Source organism: Pleurodeles waltl, chromosome 2_1, assembly GCF_031143425.1.
Source record: "Pleurodeles waltl isolate 20211129_DDA chromosome 2_1, aPleWal1.hap1.20221129, whole genome shotgun sequence".
NCBI lineage: Eukaryota > Metazoa > Chordata > Amphibia > Caudata > Salamandridae > Pleurodeles > Pleurodeles waltl.
The window spans coordinates 34,898,357-34,920,895 of record NC_090438.1 but is presented as its reverse complement, the minus strand read 5'-3'; the positions used below and the strand labels follow the sequence as shown (position 1 = coordinate 34,920,895).

Below are 22,539 nucleotides of genomic sequence, written 5' to 3'. Positions count from 1 at the left end.
AAAGTCAATAGAAGCATCGACTGACCAGCTGCTGTCACGACCCGTGGACCAGGTCAGTGGAACCCAAAGGTGGATTCCTGACGTGAAGAACCTGAAAAAGAAGGTGTAAGGAAATGCCTCCTTGGCATGGTTGCCCCCTGACTTTTTGCCTTTGCTGATGCTATGTTTACAATTGAAAGTGTGCTGAGGCCTGCTAACCAGGCCCCAGCACCAGTGTTCTTTCCCTAACCTGTACTTTTGTATCCACAATTGGCAGACCCTGGCATCCAGATAAGTCCCTTGTAACTGGTACTTCTAGTACCAAGGGCCCTGATGCCAAGGAAGGTCTCTAAGGGCTGCAGCATGTCTTATGCCACCCTGGAGACCTCTCACTCAGCACAGACACACTGCTTGCCAGCTTGTGTGTGCTAGTGAGGACAAAACGAGTAAGTCGACATGGCACTCCCCTCAGGGTGCCATGCCAGCCTCTCACTGCCTATGCAGTATAGGTAAGACACCCCTCTAGCAGGCCTTACAGCCCTAAGGCAGGGTGCACTATACCATAGGTGAGGGTACCAGTGCATGAGCATGGTACCCCTACAGTGTCTAAACAAAACCTTAGACATTGTAAGTGCAGGGTAGCCATAAGAGTATATGGTCTGGGAGTTTGTCGAACACGAACTCCACAGCACCATAATGGCTACACTGAAAACTGGGAAGTTTGGTATCAAACTTCTCAGCACAATAAATGCACACTGATGCCAGTGTACATTTTATTGCAAAATACACCCCAGAGGGCACCTTAGAGGTGCCCCCTGAAACTTAACCGACTATCTGTGTAGGCTGACTAGTTTTAGCAGCCTGCCACAAACCGAGACATGTTGCTGGCCCTATGGGGAGAGTGCCTTTGTCACTCTGAGGCCAGTAACAAAGCCTGCACTGGGTGGAGATGCTAACACCTCCCCCAGGCAGGAACTGTGACACCTGGCGGTGAGCCTCAAAGGCTCCCCCCTTTGTCACAGCCTCGCAGGGCACTCCAGCTTAGTGGAGTTGCCCGCCCCCTCCGGCCACGGCCCCCACTTTTGGCGGCAAGGCTGGAGGGAACAAAGAAAGCAACAAGGAGGAGTCACTGGCCAGTCAGGACAGCCCCTAAGGTGTCCTGAGCTGAGGTGACTCTAACTTTTAGAAATCCTCCATCTTGCAGATGGAGGATTCCCCCAATAGGGTTAGGATTGTAACCCCCTCCCCTTGGGAGGAGGCACAAAGAGGGTGTACCCACCCTCAGGGCTAGTAGCCATTGGCTACTAACCCCCCAGACCTAAACACGCCCTTAAATTTAGTATTTAAGGGCTACCCTGAACCCTAGAAAATTAGATTCCTGCAACTACAAGAAGAAGGACTGCCCAGCTGAAAACCCCTGCAGAGGAAGACCAGAAGACGACAACTGCCTTGGCTCCAGAAACTCACCGGCCTGTCTCCTGCCTTCCAAAGATCCTGCTCCAGCGACGCCTTCCAAAGGGACCAGCGACCTCGACATCCTCTGAGGACTGCCCCTGCTTCGAAAAGACAAGAAACTCCCGAGGACAGCGGACCTGCTCCAAGAAAGGCTGCAACTTTGTTTCCAGCAGCCTTGAAAGAACCCTGCAAGCTCCCCGCAAGAAGCGTGAGACTTGCAACACTGCACCCGGCGACCCCGACTCGGCTGGTGGAGATCCAACACCTCAGGAGGGACCCCAGGACTACTCTGATACTGTGAGTACCAAAACCTGTCCCCCCTGAGCCCCCCACAGCGCCGCCTGCAGAGGGAATCCCGAGGCTTCCCCTGACCGCGACTCTTTGAATCCTAAGTCCCGACGCCTGGGAGAGACCCTGCACCCGCAGCCCCCAGGACCTAAAGGACCGGACTTTCACTGGAGAAGTGACCCCCAGGAGTCCCTCTCCCTTGCCCAAGTGGAGGTTTCCCCGAGGAACCCCCCCCTTGCCTGCCTGCAGCGTTGAAGAGATCCCGAGATCTCTCATAGACTAACATTGCGAACCCGACGCTTGTTTCTACACTGCACCCGGCCGCCCCCGCGCTGCTGAGGGTGAAATTTCTGTGTGGGCTTGTGTCCCCCCCGGTGCCCTACAAAACCCCCCTGGTCTGCCCTCCGAAGACGCGGGTACTTACCTGCAAGCAGACCGGAACCGGGGCACCCCCTTCTCTCCATTCTAGCCTATGTGTTTTGGGCACCACTTTGAACTCTGCACCTGACCGGCCCTGAGCTGCTGGTGTGGTGACTTTGGGGTTGCTCTGAACCCCCAACGGTGGGCTACTTTGGACGAAGAACTAAGCCCTGTAAGTGTCCTACTTACCTGGTTAACCTAACAAATACTTACCTCCTTTAGGAACTGTGAAAATTGCACTAAGTGTCCACTTTTAAAACAGCTATTTGTCAATAACTTGAAAAGTATACATGCAATTTTTATGATTTAAAGTTCCTAAAGTACTTACCTGCAATACCTTTCGAATGAGATATTACATGTAGAATTTGAACCTGTGGTTCTTAAAATAAACTAAGAAAATATATTTTTCTATACAAAAACCTATTGGCTGGATTTGTCTCTGAGTGTGTGTACCTCATTTATTGTCTATGTGTATGTACAACAAATGCTTAACACTACTCCTTGGATAAGCCTACTGCTCGACCACACTACCACAAAATAGAGCATTAGTATTATCTATTTTTACCACTATTTTACCTCTAAGGGGAACCCTTGGACTCTGTGCATGCTATTCCTTACTTTGAAATAGCACATACAGAGCCAACTTCCTACAGAAGGGGACAGTGTCCGGACCACTCGGAGATGTCCAGGTGGTGCAGGTAGGCAATGCCCACCTGCAGGAAGGTGGATGTGTATGTACTAACTAAAATGAGGTATTGTCTGCACTGAGTTCAGGGGTTCCCCAGAGGCTAAAGTAGACAATACCAATGCTCTCTTTTGTGGTAGTGTGGTCGAGCAGTTAGGCTTATCAGAGGGTAGTGTTAAGCATTTGTTGTACATACACACAGGCAATAAATGAGGCACACACTACTTAATGGCTCCAGGACAATTGTTTTTATATAGCAAAAATATATTTTGCTACTTTATTACTAGAACCAGAATCTCTTTGTAGCAGGTAAGTACAGTTGTAAATAGGAATGAAGAATGTGTTCCAAATGCACTTTATTTGGTTTTTTGCAGATAAAGAAGTTTGCAAGTAAGTAATACTTTTCTATTTCAAAAGTTGACAGTGCAATATTTCCTAGGAGTCAATAGAGCCCTAAGGGGGAAGTGTCAGCACAGTTAGCAGGTAAGTACACGACTTACGATTCCAGTCTTTGGGGGTTAGGATATCCACAGGTCAAAGTGCATGCTGACCCCAAAAGGGCATCACTAGCAACACGGGACCAGCAGGGTGCAGAGGTGAAAAGTTGGCACTGGGTTTGAAATTGAGGGGGTCACAGGTTCACACCAAACATACACCCTCAGTGGCACAGGAGTGGCCTGGTGCAGAGTGCGAACACAGAGCTGGGCGCCCAATGCTTCTCAATGCGAGAGCGGGGGCCTGGGGGTCACAAAAGATGACGCAGGCGGGGTCTAGGTTCCAGGAAACCAAAGGCTGGATAGGAAGGAGAGGCACCCACTAAACACTGATGGGACCGTCGGTAGGATTCTCCAAGGCTAGGGGGTTGCAGATGCAGGGTCTCCTTGGGTGTCAGGAATCTTCATCGGATCTGGTCAGGCGGGGTCCTCCGGATTCAGGTCGCAGGCATTGTCGTGTTGGTCAGGAGGGGTCCACCCTGGGTGGACTCGAGGTCGGAACTGCCTTGGGACCGGTGGGCCACCTGGACTCGGACTATGGACATTGGGTGCAGAGTGGGCAGGGCTTGGGGATCGGGGGTGATTCTGGAGTCCTTTTTGGAGGTTTCTTCTGGACAGGATTGCAGTCCTCAGGAGTTCTTGGTCCTCTGCTGGCAGGCAGTCCTCTAGCTGATGTAGAGTTGCTGGTCCTGCAGGATGCGTCCCTTTCTTAAAGCAGGTTCTTTGAAGCTGCACAGGCCAGTATGGCTGGTGTCAAGTCAGTTGTCGTCTGGAGTCTTCACTGCTGGGGTCAGATTGGCAGTCCTCCTTTCTTCTTGAGACAGCCAGGAATCTGGTGAGTAAAGTTTAGGGCTGCCCCTAAATACTAGAGTAAGGGGTGTTACGGGAGCAAAGGGCAGTAGCCAATGGCTACTGTCCCTGAAGGTGGATACATCCTTCCTGTGCCCACTCCATCTGGGGAGTGGGGCACATTCCTAACCCTATTGGTCCCTTTCCTCCAAAATAAGATGGAGGATTCTGAAAGGAGGTGGGGTCACTTGAGCTCAGGACACCTTAGAGGTAGTCCCAGCTGGAACGGTCACTCCTTGTTTTTCCTAATTTTCCCGCCGGATCTGCCAACAAAAGTGCGGTTTGGTCTGGGGGGCGGGCACCTCCACTAGCTGAAGTGCCCGGTGGCACTGTAACAGGGGGCTTGAGCCTTTGAGGCTCACTGCCAAGGGTTGCAGATCCTGCAAGGGGGAGGTGTGAAGCACCTCCACTCAGAGGAGGCTCTGTTTCTGACCCCAGAGAGCACAAAGACTCACCACATGGGGTCAGAAAATTGTCTGTTAGTGGCAGGCTGGCACAGACTGGTCAGCCTTACATTAAAGGGTTAGGTAAAATACGGGGGCATCTCTAAATTTACCTCTGGGTGCATTTGACAATAAATCCAACACTGGCATTGGTGTGGGTTTATTGTGCTGAGAAGTTTGATACGAACTTCCCAGTCTTCAGCGAAGCCATCAAGGAGCTGTGGAGTTCGGACCACAAACTCCCAGTCCATGTACCCAATATGGCCACTCTGCACTCACTATAACCAAGAATGGAGTTAGACACTGTAGGGGCACATTGCTCATGCAGCTATACCCTCACCTGTGGTATAGTGCACTCTACCCTATGGCTCTAGGGCCTGCTAGAGGAGTGATTTACCTAGGGCACAGGTAACTGTTTGTGGGCATGGCACCCTGTCCCAGCTGAAGTGGTCACTCCTCCATTTTTTTTCCTAATTTTCCCACCGGACTTGCTGCCAAAAGTTAGGCTTGGCCCGTGGGGGGACAGTTAGTGGGGCAGAGGCAAGCATCTCCTCTAGCAGGAGGCCTGAGCATTTGAGGCTCACCGCCAAGTGTTACAGTTCCTGCAGGGGGGAGGTGTGAAGCACCTTCACCCAGAGCAGAGTTTGTTTTGGACACCAGAGAGCACAAAGGCTCTCACCCCATGGGGTCAGAAACTTGTCTGTTAGTGGTAGGCTGGTACAGACTGGTCCTGCATTCAAGGGTTGGGAAAAATACAGGGGGGTCATCTCTAAGATGCCGTCTGTGTGCATTGTACAATAAATCCAACACTGGCATCAGTGTGGGTTTATTGTTCTGAGAAGTTTGATAAACTTCTAACGCTTCAGTGACGCCATCATGGAGCTGTGGTGTTCATAATGACAAACTCCCAGGGCATGTACTCAAATTCTCCACACTGCACTTACAATGTCAAAGAATGGACTTAGACATGTAGGGCATATTGCTCATGTAGCTATGCCCTCTGCCTTAGGGCTCTAAGGCCTGCTAGAGGAGTGACTTACCTATGCCACAGGTAGTGGCTTGTAGTCATAGCACCCTGGCAGGGGTGCCATGTCGACTTTACCTTTTTCTCCCCACCAGAACACGCAATCTGCAATGGCAGTGTGCATGTGTTTGGTGAGAGGTCCCTTAGTGTGGCACACTATATGCTACAGCCCTTAGGGCCCCTCTCTGGACACAGAGCCCTTAGTACCACTGGTACCTTTCACAGTGTGCCAGAGGTGTGCCAATTGGGGAAAACAATGGTACAGTTTGGTGAAGGAGGAAGTCCAGCTGCGGAGTCCAGGGAGATACAGGAGATCCTTGGAGTCGCCCATGAGCTGTCCCACATCGGTCGCCAAATTACAGGAGGGTCAGTGGCCAGTAGAGCCACCAACAAGTAAAAGGTAAAAGCTGATGCAAGGAAGATTGCAGGTTGTTGAGGACCAACAAGCTCCTAGTGACTCAACCCTTGGAGGGGAGTCAGGACAGGCCTTCAGCAGGAGGGAAAGCCAGCCGGAGTTGGAGGAGCCCCCATGAGTGACCAATGGACAGCAGGCACAGGCAGATCTTAGCAGCACAACAAAATAGGAGTCCCACATCGCAGAAGCTGCAGAGTGGAAGCTGATCTTAGAGTTGCAGAGTGCTGGAGGCTAGGGCTTCTTGGAGCCTGAAGATCTCCTGGAGGAACAGTCAACAAGCTTTGGCAAGAGCAACTGTCACAGTACACAGGGGTTCTGTTCCAGTGGCTGCCATAAGAGTTCACCTTCTCCCAAGCTGGTCAGAAGACAAGTTGGACCCGGAGAGGAACACAGAACCACCACCTGTGAGCAGAGCCTTTTCGTCGTCCTTGGGGCAGCAGGATCAACCAGTCGGTCGTTATCTTGGGGTGCCTGCAGATGCAGGGGATGGACTCCTTCACTCCAATGGAGATTCCTTCTTCCATGTGACCCTGAAAAATGGACAGCTACTGATGTTGCAGAAATCTTGCAGAAGCTGGAGAAGCAGCGTTGCAGTGCGAGCCCTCCCAAATGGATAGAGTCTCAGGTCCAAAAGCAGACCAGCAGCGGTTCCAGAGAACAGGAGCAGATGTCTTGCAGAGAGTTCCTTGGAGAGTCTTGCTCAGCGAATCTGAGGACTCACCCTCGGGGGAGCCCTTAAGTAGCCCTAAAAGGGATTTGGTCACTCTCTGTAGTGACCCACCTATTAGAGGAGTCAGGGACGTCATTTGCCTGGCCTAACCAGTCAGATGCTGCCTGGGGCCTCTGCCCACCTTGTTTCCAAGATGGCAGAATCATCTGGCCACCTGGAAGAGCTCTGCTCACCTCCCTAGGGGAGGAGCTGGACAGGGGATGGTCACTCCCCTGTCCTTTGAGTGGTTTTGCACCAGAGTGAGAAGTGAGGTTGCTGAACTGATGCAAACCGGACTATGCAAGGAGGGCGCCAAATGTGCCCTTCAAAGCAGCCTGGTGGCGCTCAGAGGCCACCCCACCCCACCCGAGACACTTGTTTCAAAGGGAGAGGTGGGCAACCCTCTTCCTTGCAGGAAATCCTTTGTTCTGCCTTCTCCTGCTTGAGTTAGGCTCATGAAACAGGAGGGCAGAACAGTGTCTGGGGTCAGCAGCAGTGAGGGCTGGCAGCCAGACCCAGTAAGGCTGCACTGGCAGAACTGGGGGATCCTCTAAGAAACCTCCAGAGTACGTGGGACCATGAAACTAGTACTGGAATCGGTGTAGTTGCATGATACCAAACATGCCTAGGTTCGGAGAAGCCATTATGCAGTTGGGCTACTCGTGTTGACCAGTGTCTACTACATAGCATAAGAAGGGTTCCCTGCACTTACAAAGCCAAGGGAATGGAGTCTGGGGTTAGTAGGGGTACCCTGCTCATGCAGGACTACCCTCACACTTAAGGAAATGCACCCTGTCCTTCAGCTGAAGGGCCTACCAGAAGGGTGATTTACAGTGTCCAAGTGCAGTGATCGTGATATGGCAGGCCTGCAGACAGTTTGCATGGGCTTCCAAAGGTGGCATAATACATGCTGCAGCCCACGGGAGATCCCTGGTGTACCAATGCCCTGGGTACCCAAGTACCACATACTAGGCACTTACATGGGTGCACCAGTATGCCAATTGAGGGGTGTAAACATTTACCAGCAACCAAATTTAGAGGAAAGAGCACAGACGCTGGGGTCCTGATTAGCAGGATTCCAGTGTACTACAGTTTAAACACACTGACACCAGGAAAAAAGGAGGAGAAACTGTGTCAGCAAGATGCTACTTTCCTACAAATAGAACACAAAGCATTTCCAATTTGGAGCATAACATGCTCTAGTTGTGGGTCAACAAGCTTCTCTTGAGGATGTCCATGTATTCTGCAAGCAAGCCCAACTAATCAAACTCTTTGACCTTAAGCCATATTGCACGGTTGAGTGACTTGGGGTCAGGATGTCTGATCAGTCCTTGATTTTGAGTGAGAAGGTCCCGCTTCTTGGGGAGCTTCCCGTGGGGAACTACTGAGGGGTAAAGTGTGGTGAACCATGGTTGATGCACCCAAGTGGGAGCTACAAGGATCATGGTGAGCGATGTCAGCCTGATCTTCCGAATCAGACATTGAATGAGAGGAAGAGGTGGAAAAGCGCTAGCAAATATCCCTGACCAGTTCATCCAAATAGTGTTGCCCTTGGATAGAGGGTGTGGGTACCTGGAGGGGAAGCTTGGGCATTTTACGTGTTCTGCTGTGGCGAAAAAGTCTGTCTGAGCAGTTTCCCTGAGCAGTTTGTGGGCGAGTTCCCATTCACGGACTTGTTGCTGCATCCTGCTGACCAGGTCTGCAACGTCATTGCCCATTCCTGGGAGAAACTCTGCCCCCAGCTGAATGTGGTGGTGGAGAGCCCACTTCCATACTGTAAGAGAGTTGTGTCAAATGGGATGATCGTGTACCCCCTTGTTTCTGTAGGTAATACATGGCTGTCAAGTTGTGTGTGCGGACTAAGACAACCTTGTGGGACAACTGATGAAGAAATGCTTTCAAGACCAGAAATACTGCCTGAAGCTCAAGGTAATTGGAAAGTAGGGATTGATGACTGAGATCCCAAAGGCACTGTACTGTGAGGTCTTGAAGGTAAATGCCACAACCCGTAACTGATGTATCTGTGGTCAGAATGACCTAAGGCACAGGGTCCAGAAAAGGCTGCCCTTTCAACAGGTTGATGGTGTTCCACCATTGCAGAGTGGTGTGTATGGTGGTCTAACAACACTAGATCCTTGGGTGACCGTGTGACTGAGACCACTGATGTGGCAGACACTGCTGTACAGGACGCATGTGGAGTCTGGCATGGAGAAAGATGGCAATGCAGGAAGCGATCATACCTAATAGGTGCGTGATAGTCGACTGTATGTACGATTCTCCTGAAACTGGGGGAGAAAAGACTGAAAAGTGTGAATTCGAGCAGGATTGGGGTATGCTAGCCCCAACACTGTGCTGAGATTAGCTCCTAGATAAGAATGTATCTGAAGAGCTTGGAGATGGGATTTGACAAAGCTGACTGTGAATCCCAGTGTGGGAAGCAGGTCCATTGTCATCTGTTTGTGATGTTGGCAGTGTGGTAGTGTGCTGGCTTTGATGAGCCAGTCGTTTAGGTAAGGGAACAGACATATGTTTTGTCTTCTGAGGTGTGGAGTGACTACTTTGTGATGACTGAGGGCAGCTGTGACTCCGAGAGGCAGGACTCTGAACTGGTAATGTTTGCTGCAACTACGAACTTCAGGTATTTTCGATGTGCAGGGCAGTTGGGCATATGGAAGTAGGCGTCCTTTAGCTCTAAGGCAGTCATAAAGTGGCTCTGTTGCAGGAGGGGAATAACATCTTGAAGAGTACCACATGAAAGTGTTCTGATAAAATGCAGAGCTTTAAGGCTCTGAGATCCAGAATAGGCCTTAGAGAGCCATCTTTTTTTGGGATGAGGAAGTACAGGGAGTATACTCCTGTTTCCTGGTGTTGTAATGGAAAACGCTCTATGGCCCCTTTAAAAAGAAGGGATTGTACCTCGTTTGAGAAGGGTGAAGAGTTCATAGGATAGCCTGTAGCGCAGGGGAACGTTTTGAGGGGTGGTAATGAGCTCCAGACAGTAACCATGTTCGATAAGTGAAAGGACCCATTGGTCTGAGGTGATGTTGAACCATTTTGTATGAAAAAATGTAATCCGTCCCCCAACAGGTGTGGGGTGGGGAGACGTAGGTAGTCACTGTTTTCATGTGGGTGGCTGTACTCTTACCTCTACCTCTATAGGCTCCCTTGAAGAAACAGAGAATATGAGGTTGAAGACTGTCTGGACTGGGGGTAGAGGCTTCTGAGGTTGCTGGTTTGCAAACGTGGGGCAACGAAAAGTGCCTCTTTGTGAGGAGGACTGAAGAGCATCCATGGCCTTTGCGATGTCTATCTTTTTTCAACTTCTCAAAGATGCAGTCTACTTGAGGACCGAAAACATACTACTTGTCGAAGGGCATATTGAGCACCACTTGCTGTACCTCTGATTTGAAGCCAGAGCATGTAAGCCAGGCGTGTCTCCTAATTAGGATACTGGTGTTTATACTATGTGCAGCCATGTCTGCGGCATCCAGGGAACTATGGATGGAATTATTAGTGATTGCTTGCCCCTCTGCAACAATCTGTTGTCCTCTTTTGCGGTGATCATTTGGAAGAAATTGGAGGAGCTCCTTCATTTCGTCCCAGTGAGCTTGATCCTATCTTGCAAGGAATGTCTGTGAATTGGTGATGCGCCAATGATTGGCTGCCGTGTGCAGCCACTGTTTTGCCGGCAGCATCCAGCTTTTTGCTCTCCTTGTTTGAGGGGAGGAGAGTCCGCTGTGGCCTGACTATTGGCCCGTTTATGCGCAGTGGTGGCCACTATGGAGTCTGTTGGAACCTGGGATCTGATATATAGTGGATCAGAAGGAGCAGGTTTATACTTTTTTTCTACTCTAAGGTTGATAACCCTAGAGCGGACCGGTTCTTCAAAAACAATTTCATCTGCATGACGAAGCATGCCAGGGAGCATGGGGAGGAACATGATATCCCTATATGTGGACATTAGAGTATCGAAAAGGAATGGGCGGGATGGGTGCAATAATGCACTCTCTCCCCTCCTTCATATCGAGGCAGTGCGGTCGAGCATTCATAAGGTGCTGTCGAGAGTCCATAGCCTCAAAGTAGGCTCAAGTCGTGGTGGCATAGCTGAGGCCTGGCTGGAGTCTTCAGGTTCCGAAGAAGTTGATCTTCTTGCTTTTGGCACAGGAGATTTCGGTCGGTGCCCTTTCGCCAGTACCAAAGTAGAGGTGGATGTTGGTCGACTCTGAACCGAAGTACTCGGTGCCGCAGTCCGGATTGAAAGTGCTCTGCCGAGGAGCTGGAGATCGATGCCAAAGGCAGTGTTACTGTAATCTTGGCTATTTTTGGAGCTGGAGGGCAGGGCAGCCGAAGCAGTTTTTCGGATCCAACCATGGCCTGGCAGCAGTGGTGGTGGTGGTCCGGCGACCTCTGTGAGGGTCCTTTAAGCAGTTTTGGGGTGGGCAGGATGGGCCACAGTACTCACTGGTTGTGTTGATGTCACCTCATGGGTTTTGATATCCAATTGAACGTCGGAGTCCTGGATGGAGAAAGCCTCCTCTTGTTCTGGCTCCTCCTGGGCATGCCCCTTCCCCAAGATGTCCAGCGTGTTGTCCTGAGTCTTGTGCACCATCTCCAACCAAAGGGTTCTTCAGTCCCGAAGGGTCTTCTTCGACCAGAAAGATTTGCAGGAAGCTTTCTGATGATTGGGGGAGAGGCACAGATTACACACCAGATGCTGGTCAGTGTTTGGGTATTTCGAGTGGCACAGAGGACAGAAAGCAAACAGGCATCCGTTACATCAGCTCAGCATATTCTTCGTGCCATGTGTTTGAGGTAGGCCCAAATGTGTGAGGTTGCTCTGAAGGGCGTGTGGTCGGTGCCCATACTGAAGACTGGAGACGAATGCAAAAATTGAAACACGAGATAGAGAAAACAATACAGCTGATAAAGGAAAGATGGAGGAAAGTTTTGAACCTGAGCGGGTCGAAGATACACCCGTCTGAACCCGATGTCGGATAGAAAACAATCTAACAAAGGACTCGATTCCCATGCGCACTATCATTAAGAAGGAGCCACTCAATCCCGTTACTCAGCAAATGCTTCTGCCAAGAAAAACAACTTGCAAAACTTCGAACCCAACACTAGATGCCATGAGTATGCAGAGCATGTGTATCTTCAGCCAAACATGCCATCGAACATAATATATATATATTTTTTTTCCACTTAAAAAACCAAAGGCTACAGGGACATTATACCTTGGCTCACATTTTAGACGTACAAAACAATAGAAATTCACCACTTCTAGTTATCTCAAGTAACTATAACTCCTGCTCTAATGTAACTATAACTCACACCCACCATGCACAGTTTTTTTGTCAAACATTTTACTGCAAATATTACATTGATATTATCAATGATGTTATCAAAAATGTCATGAGTGCCATTATTTGTGGCGTAATTAGCAGAGCATGGCGAGGGCGCAAGTTATAGTTACCTTAGGGCATGAGTTAAAGCTACTTGCAATACATTTTTTTTACTGCAAATATTACATTGATATTAATGATAGTATCAAAAATGTCATGAGTGCATTAATTTGTCAGGTAATTAGTAGTGCACGGCGAGGGTGCGAGTACGGCATGAGGTATAGTTACTTGAGATAACTAACTGTAACTAGCCGTGCCTGTTTTACTACTACCCCCCTTTCCCCCCCCACACACAGAATTAGATTCAAGCCCAAGGGAGGTGGCGGTCCGTGGGGCTAGGTTGGGGAGGGGGGGTGCGGTGCCCCGCCAGCCTCATTTCCAAATCATGAAAGCACCGGGGAGGTGGTGGTCACCGAAGGCTCCAGGGATAGCAGTGCCCCCGGGATTTGGTCCACCTGGGGGCTTCAGAATTACAACACGTGGGATCCGCTGTGACTTCCGGCAAAAATTTGTAATTGTTTTTGGTAGAACTCGGCTGAAGCCGAGACCCAACCTAGCTGCCAACACTTCCTTGTTGAAGTGTTGGCAGCCAATCAGATCTCAGCACGAGATCACGAGGGGTCGTGAATCCTTCGCATCCCTATGTATACAAATATGGATTTCCTTTAGTTTCTCAAAAACTGATAACTGATTTACACCAAATAGGGTTCTTTCTGGACCAAGAGCTACCTTTCTGCCAAACTATTTTAATTCTGTCCGGTGGTTTGGGCGCTACTGCTGTTCAAAATCCCTATAGAAAGATTAGGGAAAATGCATTTTTTGAACCCTCTCCCCTTTCTTGGTCCCTGCTTTGTGACAATGCCTAAAACGGCGCCAAAGGTAATAGCAAAATAAAAACTGCTTTTTCTATAGAAACTAGGTCCTAACTATGAGTACCTGGCGATTGCTGCTAGGTAATATACTGTTGCTTTTTAAACACCTTCTTGGGGCTTGCTTAGCACTGGGAAACGAGGAACACTTCACAAAATGGAGCATCAACACGTTCCAACAGAGCCTAAGTGCCGCAGCTTACTGCTGGCGCCACACCCCGCAGGTACTTCACTCCTTTGGGCATAAGTGCTATACGAAGCTGTTTTCATCCAACCCTGCAAGTGATCACAGTACACAAGGCCCTCCCATCTTGATCATATATCGTAAAATGATCTACTGGCATACTTACTTCCTTCTTGAAGATAGATTCAAAACCCGTAATCTTGTTGCCTTTGGTGTCAATAAGCGATCCCTGAGGTTCACATGTGATGACATCACGAGTCTGCTTTGGAAGCGGGAGAAGCTGCCTAACCTTTTCCAAGCTCTCAGACTGCCGGTCTCCAAGCTCCTTCTGAAGAATGTCATAAGGACAAAGTTAACACGTGTGAAACAATGAGCCCAGCAAACGGTTAGGCAAAGACGAAGTGGTAAGTAGAAGCCGGTTAATGAAAGAAATGACAGGATCAGTGCTAAGAGCAGGCTCCTGCAGAGAGAATAAGGATGCTAAAAGAAAGGACTACAAATAAGAAAGAAAAACAGAAAGAGGGGATTATACAAAGAATAATCAACTACAGAGAAGTGAACAAGATGGCTAAGGCGCGCCAGAAAGTAGCTCATCATGCAAATAAAGTTAAACTAATATGTGGGGACAAGGAAAGAAGGGAGAGCCGGGAAGGGAGAGCCACAGAAAGAAAAGAAGAGGGGGCTGAAGAAGGAAGAACAGGAATGCAGGGCCAATGAAGAAAGGTAGGGAGAGTAAAGTGAGGAAGGGAACTGCAGAAAGGAAGAGGTAAGGAAGGGAAGGCAAATCCTAGGACTGAAGGAAAGGAAAAGCTGAGGAAAGAATGAAAGGCAAGGATAAGAAAAGAAGGAAAGGGGATGTAATGTACTTGACTTCAGTAAACCAAGGGGTAACCCTGGTGGGTGAGGGTTTTTCTAACAGGAAAATCCCTTTTCCTATCCATCCTGTGGAAGTTCTTTTAGCTGGGCCTCTGTAGTAATGTTATGAAAAACAAGACATCTTAGACAACATATAGAAGGGAACACTCAGAGTAAGGAGAGCAGGATAAAGAACATATGGCCACCAGAAGGGATCGAGAGAAAGTCAAAAACAATAAAGGTCAAATGTGCTGATTGTACATATGGTTGTATAGTTGGGCCATGCCGTGACAGAAAAACAAAGCATGATGGAATGATACATGAGCAGAGGGAAAGATGAGCAAGCAAGGGGAATGGCACAAAACAAAAGGATGCAAGCTGGCCAGACAGACAGGAACTAAACAAACATAAAATGAGGAAAGATAAAACAACAACAGTGAAAGGAAACAGACAGTAGAATCTAAGAGAAAAAGGAAAGCTGTAGAAAGAAAGCCAGAGGAAGATACACTAGTCCAGAACAGAGAAAGAGCAACAGAAAAATGAAGTGAACAAGACATCTTCGAAGAGAAGAAATCGGGGAAGGAACCTGGTTAGGGACCATGAGAGGAAGCCAAACCGAATTCAGGAATAAAGCAAGTGTGGATTCACATGAATGCCAGGAGACAAAGGTGAGAGAGAGAAGGCAAGACATCCTAATAAATAAATAAAAAATGTTTAAATCAAAATATAGATCCACTTACAACTAAGTACATGCAGTTTGGTACACAGCCACTTGCTACACAAGTACAAGAAACAGAACCACTAAATTCATAAAAGTGTATTTACAACTATAATCATGACACCACTGTTTGTGTATGAGTACAACACTTTCAGATGTACACTATGCTGCAGAGGATGCTGGTCCCTAGGGGAGGGTGGTAACTGGTTACTTCTTACCCTGAGCTTTTTCACTAGGTTCATGTAGGCTCGCTTGTTCTCCTCCATGCTCCCCTGAGAGATGCTCGACATGTCTGCTGCCAGAGTGCCGTTGATGAGTACACTCAGCATGTCCAGTACAGTAGTGAAGAGCTCACTGCGGAAACAGAAAAGAAAAGTGAGAATCGCCAAAAGAAAATGTCACTCGCTTGTAATACTAGATCTGCATCATACTTATCTTCACTGAAAACGTGAAATATTCCTGTAAGGAAATGCCTCCTTGGCATGGTTGCCCCCTGACTTTTTGCCTTTGCTGATGCTATGTTTACAATTGAAAGTGTGCTGAGGCCTGCTAACCAGGCCCCAGCACCAGTGTTCTTTCCCTAACCGGTACTTTTGTATCCACAATTGGCAGACCCTGGCATCCAGATAAGTCCCTTGTAACTGGTACTTCTAGTACCAAGGGCCCTGATGCCAAGGAAGGTCTCTAAGGGCTGCAGCATGTCTTATGCCACCCTGGAGACCTCTCACTCAGCACAGACACACTGCTTACCAGCTTGTGTGTGCTAGTGAGGACAAAACGAGTAAGTCGACATGGCACTCCCCTCAGGGTGCCATGCCAGCCTCTCACTGCCTATGCAGTATAGGTAAGACACCCCTCTAGCAGGCCTTACAGCCCTAAGGCAGGGTGCACTATACCATAGGTGAGGGTACCAGTGCATGAGCATGGTACCCCTACAGTGTCTAAACAAAACCTTAGACATTGTAAGTGCAGGGTAGCCATAGGAGTATATGGTCTGGGAGTCTGTCAAACACGAACTCCACAGCACCATAATGGCTACACTGAAAACTGGGAAGTTTGGTATCAAACTTCTCAGCACAATAAATGCACACTGATGCCAGTGTACATTTTATTGTAAAATACACCCCAGAGGGCACCTTAGAGGTGCCCCCTGAAACTTAACCGACTATCTGTGTAGGCTGACTAGTTTTAGCAGCCTGCCACAAACCGAGACATGTTGCTGGCCCCATGGGGAGAGTGCCTTTGTCACTCTGAGGCCAGTAACAAAGCCTGCACTGGGTGGAGATGCTAACACCTCTCCCAGGCAGGAATTGTCACACCTGGCGGTGAGCCTCAAAGGCTCACCTCCTTTGTGCCAACCCAGCAGGACACTCCAGCTAGTGGAGTTGCCCGCCCCCTCCGGCCAGGCCCCACTTTTGGCGGCAAGGCCGGAGAAAATAATGAGAAAAACAAGGAGGAGTCACTGGCCAGTCAGGACAGCCCCTAAGGTGTCCTGAGCTGAGGTGACTCTAACTTTTAGAAATCCTCCATCTTGCAGATGGAGGATTCCCCCAATAGGGTTAGGATTGTGACCCCCTCCCCTTGGGAGGAGGCACAAAGAGGGTGTACCCACCCTCAGGGCTAGTAGCCATTGGCTACTAACCCCCCAGACCTAAACACGCCCTTAAATTTAGTATTTAAGGGCTACCCTGAACCCTAGAAAATTAGATTCCTGCAACAAGAAGAAGGACTGCCCAGCTGAAAACCCCTGCAGCGGAAGACCAGAAGACGACAACTGCCTTGGCTCCAGAAACTCACCGGCCTGTCTCCTGCCTTCCAAAGATCCTGCTCCAGCGACGCCTTCCGAAGGGACCAGCGACCTCGACATCCTCTGAGGACTGCCCCTGCTTCGAAAAGACAAGAAACTCCCGAGGACAGCGGACCTGCTCCAAGAAAAGCTGCAACTTTGTTTCCAGCAACTTTAAAGATCCCTGCAAGCTCCCCGCAAGAAGCGTGAGACTTGCAACACTGCACCCGGCGACCCCGACTCGACTGGTGGCGATCCAACACCTCAGGAGGGACCCCAGGACTACTCTGATACTGTGAGTACCAAAACCTGTCCCCCCTGAGCCCCCACAGCGCCGCCTGCAGAGGGAATCCCGAGGCTTCCCCTGACCGCGACTCTTTTGAACCTAAAGTCCCGACACCTGGGAGAGACCCTGCACCCGCAGCCCCCAGGACCTGAAGGACCGGACTTTCACTGGAGAAGTGACCCCCAGGAGTCCCTCTCCCTTGCCCAAGTGGAGGTTTCCCCGAGGAATCCCCCCCTTACCTGCCTGCAGCGCTGAAGAGATCCCGAGATCTCTCATAGACTAACATTGCGAACCCGACGCTTGTTTCTACACTGCACCCGGCCGCCCCCGCGCCGCTGAGGGTGAAATTTCTGTGTGGACTTGTGTCCCCCCCGGTGCCCTACAAAACCCCCCTGGTCTGCCCTCCGAAGACGCGGGTACTTACCTGCAAGCAGACCGGAACCGGGGCACCCCCTTCTCTCCATTCTAGCCTATGTGTTTTGGGCACCACTTTGGACTCTGCACCTGACCGGCCCTGAGCTGCTGGTGTGGTGACTTTGGGGTTGCTCTGAACCCCCAACGGTGGGCTACCTTGGACCAAGAACTGAGCCCTGTAAGTGTCTTACTTACCTGGTTAATCTAACAAATACTTACCTCCCCTAGGAACTGTGAAAATTGCACTAAGTGTCCACTTTTAAAACAGCTATTTGTCAATAACTTGAAAAGTATACATGCAATTTTGATGATTTGAAGTTCCTAAAGTACTTACCTGCAATACCTTTCGAATGAGATATTACATGTAGAATTTGAACCTGTGGTTCTTAAAATAAACTAAGAAAAGATATTTTTCTATATAAAAACCTATTGGCTGGATTTGTCTCTGAGTGTGTGTACCTCATTTATTGTCTTGTGTATGTACAACAAATGCTTAACACTACTCCTTGGATAAGCCTACTGCTCGACCACACTACCACAAAATAGAGCATTAGTATTATCTCTTTTTACCACTATTTTTCCTCTAAGGGGAACCCTTGGACTCTGTGCATGCTATTCCTTACTTTGAAATAGCACATACAGAGCCAACTTCCTACATTGGTGGATCAGCGGTGGGGTACAAGACTTTGCATTTGCTGGACTACTCAGCCAATACCTGATCACACGACAAATTCCAAAATTGTCATTAGAAATTGATTTTTGCAATTTGAAAAGTTTTCTAAATTCTTAAAAGACCTGCTAGGGCCTTGTGTTAGATCCTGTTTAGCATTTCTTTTAGAGTTTAAAAGTTTGTAAAAGTTTGAATTAGATTCTAGAACCAGTTTTAGTTTCTTAAAAAGTATTCCAACTTTTAGAAGCATAATGTCTAGCACAGATGTGAATGTGGTGGAACTCGACACCACACCTTACCTCCATCTACAGATGAGAGAGCTAAGGTCACTCTGTAAACTAAAGAAAATAGCAATGGGCCCCAAACCTACCAAAGTACAGCTCCAGGAGCTTTTGGCAGAGTTTGAAAAGGCCAACCCCTCTGAGGATGGCAACTCAGAGGATGAAGATAGTGACTTGGAGGGAAATTCCCCCCCTCCAGTCCTACTTAGGGAGAGCAGGGCTTCTCAAGCCCTGACTCCACAAATAATAGTCAGGGATGCTGGTTCCCTCACAGGAGGGACCAACAACTCTGAAATCACTGAGGATAACTCCAGTGAAGAGGACATCCAGTTAGCCAGGATGGCCAAAAGGTTGGCTTTGGAAAGACAGATCCTAGCCATAGAGAGGGAAAGACAAGAGATGGGCCTAGGACCCATCAATGGTGGCAGCAACATAAATAGGGTCAGAGATTCTCCTGACATGTTGAAAATCCCCAAAGGGATTGTAACTAAATATGAAGATGGTGATGACATCACCAAATGGTTCACAGCTTTTGAGAGGGCTTGTGTAACCAGAAAAGTGAACAGATCTCACTGGGGTGCTCTCCTTTGGGAAATGTTCACAGGAAAGTGTAGGGATAGACTCCTCACACTCTCTGGACAAGATGCAGAATCTTATGACCTCATGAAGGGTACCCTGATTGAGGGCTTTGGATTCTCCACTGAGGAGTACAGGATTAGGTTCAGGGGGGCTCAAAAATCCTCGAGCCAGACCTGGGTTGACTTTGTTGACTACTCAGTGAAAACACTAGATGGTTGGATTCAAGGCAGTGGTGTAAGTAATTATGATGGGCTGTACAATTTATTTGTGAAAGAACACCTGTTAAGTAATTGTTTCAATGATAAACTGCATCAGCATCTGGTAGACCTAGGACCAATTTCTCCCCAAGAATTGGGAAAGAAGGCGGACCATTGGGTCAAGACAAGGGTGTCCAAGACTTCAACAGGGGGTGACCAAAAGAAAGGGGTCACAAAGACTCCCCAGGGGAAGGGTGATGAGACAACCAAAACTAAAAATAGTAAAGAGTCTTCTACAGGCCCCCAAAAACCTGCACAGGAGGGTGGGCCCAGAGCCTCTTCACAAAACAATGGGTACAAGGGTAAAAACTTTGATCCCAAAAAGGCCTGGTGTCATAGCTGTAAACAGCATGGACACCAAACTGGAGACAAGGCCTGTCCCAAGAAAGGTTCCACTCCAAACTCCCATCCAGGTAACACTGGTATGGCTAGTCTCCAAGTGGGATCAACAGTGTGCCCAGAGCAAATCAGGGTCCACACTGAAGCTACTCTAGTTTCTGAGGGTGGGGTGGATTTAGCCACACTAGCTGTCTGGCCGCCTAACATGCAAAAATACAGACAGCAACTCTTAATTAATGGGACTAGAATAGAGGGCCTGAGGGATACAGGTGCCAGTGTCACCATGGTGACAGAGAAACTGGTTTCCCCTGGCCAATACCTGACTGGAAAAACTTACACAGTCACCAACGCTGACAATCAGAGAAAAGTACATCCCATGGCAATGGTTACTTTAGAATGGGGAGGGGTCAATGGCCTGAAACAGGTGGTGGTCTCCTCAAATATCCCAGTGGACTGTCTGCTTGGAAATGACCTGGAGTCCTCAGCATGGGCTGAGGTAGAGCTAAAAACCCATGCAGCAATGCTGGGTATCCCTGAACTGGTGTGTGTGAAAACGAGAGCACAGTGCAAGGCACAGGGTGAAAAAGTAGAGCTGGAGTCTGGAAAAATGGCCCAGCCTACCAAGAGAACAGGAAAGTCAGTTGGGAAACCAACTGCAACACAGCAAAAGAAAGGGAACCTCTCTTCTCAGGAAGAAGTTCTGCCCTCTGAGGGAACTGAGCCTTTGGAACTTGAACCTTATCAGGTTGAGCTCTTAGGCCCAGGGGGACCCTCAAGGGAAGAGCTGTGTAAGGGACAAGAAACCTGTCCCTCTCTTGAAGGCCTTAGGCAGCAAGCTGCTGAAGAGTCCAAAGGCAAGAAAAATGGAACACATAGGGTCTATTGGGAAGATGGGCTCCTGTACACTGAGGCCAGAGACCCCAAACCTGGTACCACTAGGAGAGTGGTAGTGCCTCAGCTGTTCAGAGAGTTCATCCTAACATTGGCCCATGACATTCCCCTTGCTGGACATTTGGGACAAACCAAGACGTGGGAGAGGTTAGTCAACCACTTCTACTGGCCCAATATGTCCAACATGGTTAAGGAGTTTTGCCTCTCCTGCCCCACCTGTCAAGCCAGTGGTAAGACAGGTGGGCACCCAAAGGCCCCCCTCATTCCACTTCCAGTGGTGGGGGTGCCCTTTGAAAGAGTGGGTGTGGACATAGTTGGTCCACTGGAACCTCCCACAGCCTCAGGAAATATGTATATCCTGGTAGTAGTGGATCATGCTACCAGGTATCCTGAAGCTATTCCCCTTAGGTCGACTACTGCCCCTGCAGTAGCCAAGGCCCTCATTGGTATCTTTACCAGAGTGGGTTTCCCTAAGGAGGTGGTGTCTGACAGAGGTACCAACTTCATGTCAGCATACCTAAAGCACATGTGGAATGAGTGTGGAGTGACTTATAAATTCACTACACCTTACCATCCACAAACTAATGGCTTAGTTGAGAGATTCAACAAGACATTAAAAGGCATGATCATGGGGCTCCCAGAAAAACTCAAAAGGAGATGGGATGTCCTCCTGCCATGTCTGCTTTTCGCTTACAGGGAGGTACCACAGAAGGGAGTAGGGTTCTCACCCTTTGAACTTCTGTTTGGTCATCCTGTAAGGGGACCACTTGCCCTTGTTAAAGAAGGCTGGGAGAGACCTCTCCATGAGCCTAAACAGGACATAGTGGACTATGTACTTGGCCTTCGCTCTAGAATGGCAGAGTACATGGAAAAGGCAACCAAAAACCTTGAGGCCAGCCAACAGCTCCAGAAGTTTTGGTATGACCAAAAGGCTGCACTGGTTGAGTTCCAACCAGGGCAGAAAGTCTGGGTTCTGGAGCCTGTGGCTCCCAGGGCACTCCAGGACAAATGGAGTGGCCCTTACCCAGTACTAGAGAGGAAGAGTCAGGTCACCTACTTGGTGGACCTGGGCACAAGCAGGAGCCCCAAAAGGGTGATCCATGTAAACCGCCTTAAGCTCTTCCACGACAGGGCTGGTGTCAATCTGTTGATGGTAACAGATGAGGATCAGGAGGCAGAGAGTGAACCTCTCCCTGATCTTCTGTCATCAGACCCAAAAGATGGTACAGTAGATGGAGTGATCTACTCAGACACCCTCTCTGGCCAACAGCAAGCTGATTGTAGGAGAGTCCTACAACAGTTTCCTGAACTCTTCTCCTTAACCCCTGGTCAGACACACCTGTGTACCCATGATGTGGACACAGGAGACAGCATGCCTGTCAAGAACAAAATCTTTAGACAGTCTGACCATGTTAAGGAAAGCATCAAGGTGGAAGTCCACAAGATGCTGGAATTGGGAGTCATTGAGCGCTCTGACAGCCCCTGGGCTAGCCCAGTGGTCTTAGTCCCCAAACCTCACACCACAGATGGAAAGAAAGAGATGAGGTTTTGTGTGGACTACAGAGGGCTCAATTCTGTCACCAAGACAGATGCTCATCCAATTCCAAGAGCTGATGAGCTCATTGATAAATTAGGTGCTGCCAAATTTCTAAGTACCTTTGACTTGACAGCAGGGTACTGGCAAATAAAAATGGCACCTGGAGCAAAAGAAAAGACAGCATTCTCCACACCTGATGGGCATTATCAGTTTACTGTTATGCCCTTTGGTTTAAAGAATGCCCCTGCCACCTTCCAAAGGTTGGTGAATCAAGTCCTTGCTGGCTTGGAGTCCTTTAGCACAGCTTATCTTGATGATATTGCTGTCTTTAGCTCCACCTGGCAGGATCACCTGGTCCACCTGAGGAAGGTTTTGAAGGCTCTGCAATCTGCAGGCCTCTCTATCAAGGCATCCAAATGCCAGATAGGGCAGGGAACTGTGGTTTACTTGGGACACCTTGTAGGTGGAGGCCAAGTTCAGCCACTCCAACCCAAGATCCAGACTATTCTGGACTGGGTAGCTCCAAAAACCCAGACTCAAGTCAGGGCATTCCTTGGCTTGACTGGGTACTACAGGAGGTTTGTGAAGGGATATGGATCCATTGTGACAGCCCTCACTGAGCTCACCTCCAAGAAAATGCCCAAGAAAGTGAACTGGACTGTGGACTGCCAACAGGCCTTTGACACCCTGAAACAGGCAATGTGCTCAGC

General features: G+C 49.0%; 1 protein-coding gene across 13 annotated transcripts in view; it reads right to left on the bottom strand.

The window, feature by feature from the left end:
* MED12 (mediator complex subunit 12) overlaps positions 1–22,539 on the bottom strand; it is a 786,294-nt gene that overhangs the window by 211,758 nt on the left and 551,997 nt on the right. For all 13 annotated transcript variants that reach the window (XM_069209253.1, XM_069209261.1, XM_069209285.1 and 10 more), the window contains 2 exons: positions 15,008–15,143; positions 13,383–13,544 (listed from right to left, as the gene is read on the bottom strand). In XM_069209253.1, the coding sequence (XP_069065354.1) occupies positions 13,383–13,544; positions 15,008–15,143 (298 nt within the window). The remainder of the gene's footprint in view (positions 1–13,382; positions 13,545–15,007; positions 15,144–22,539) is intronic.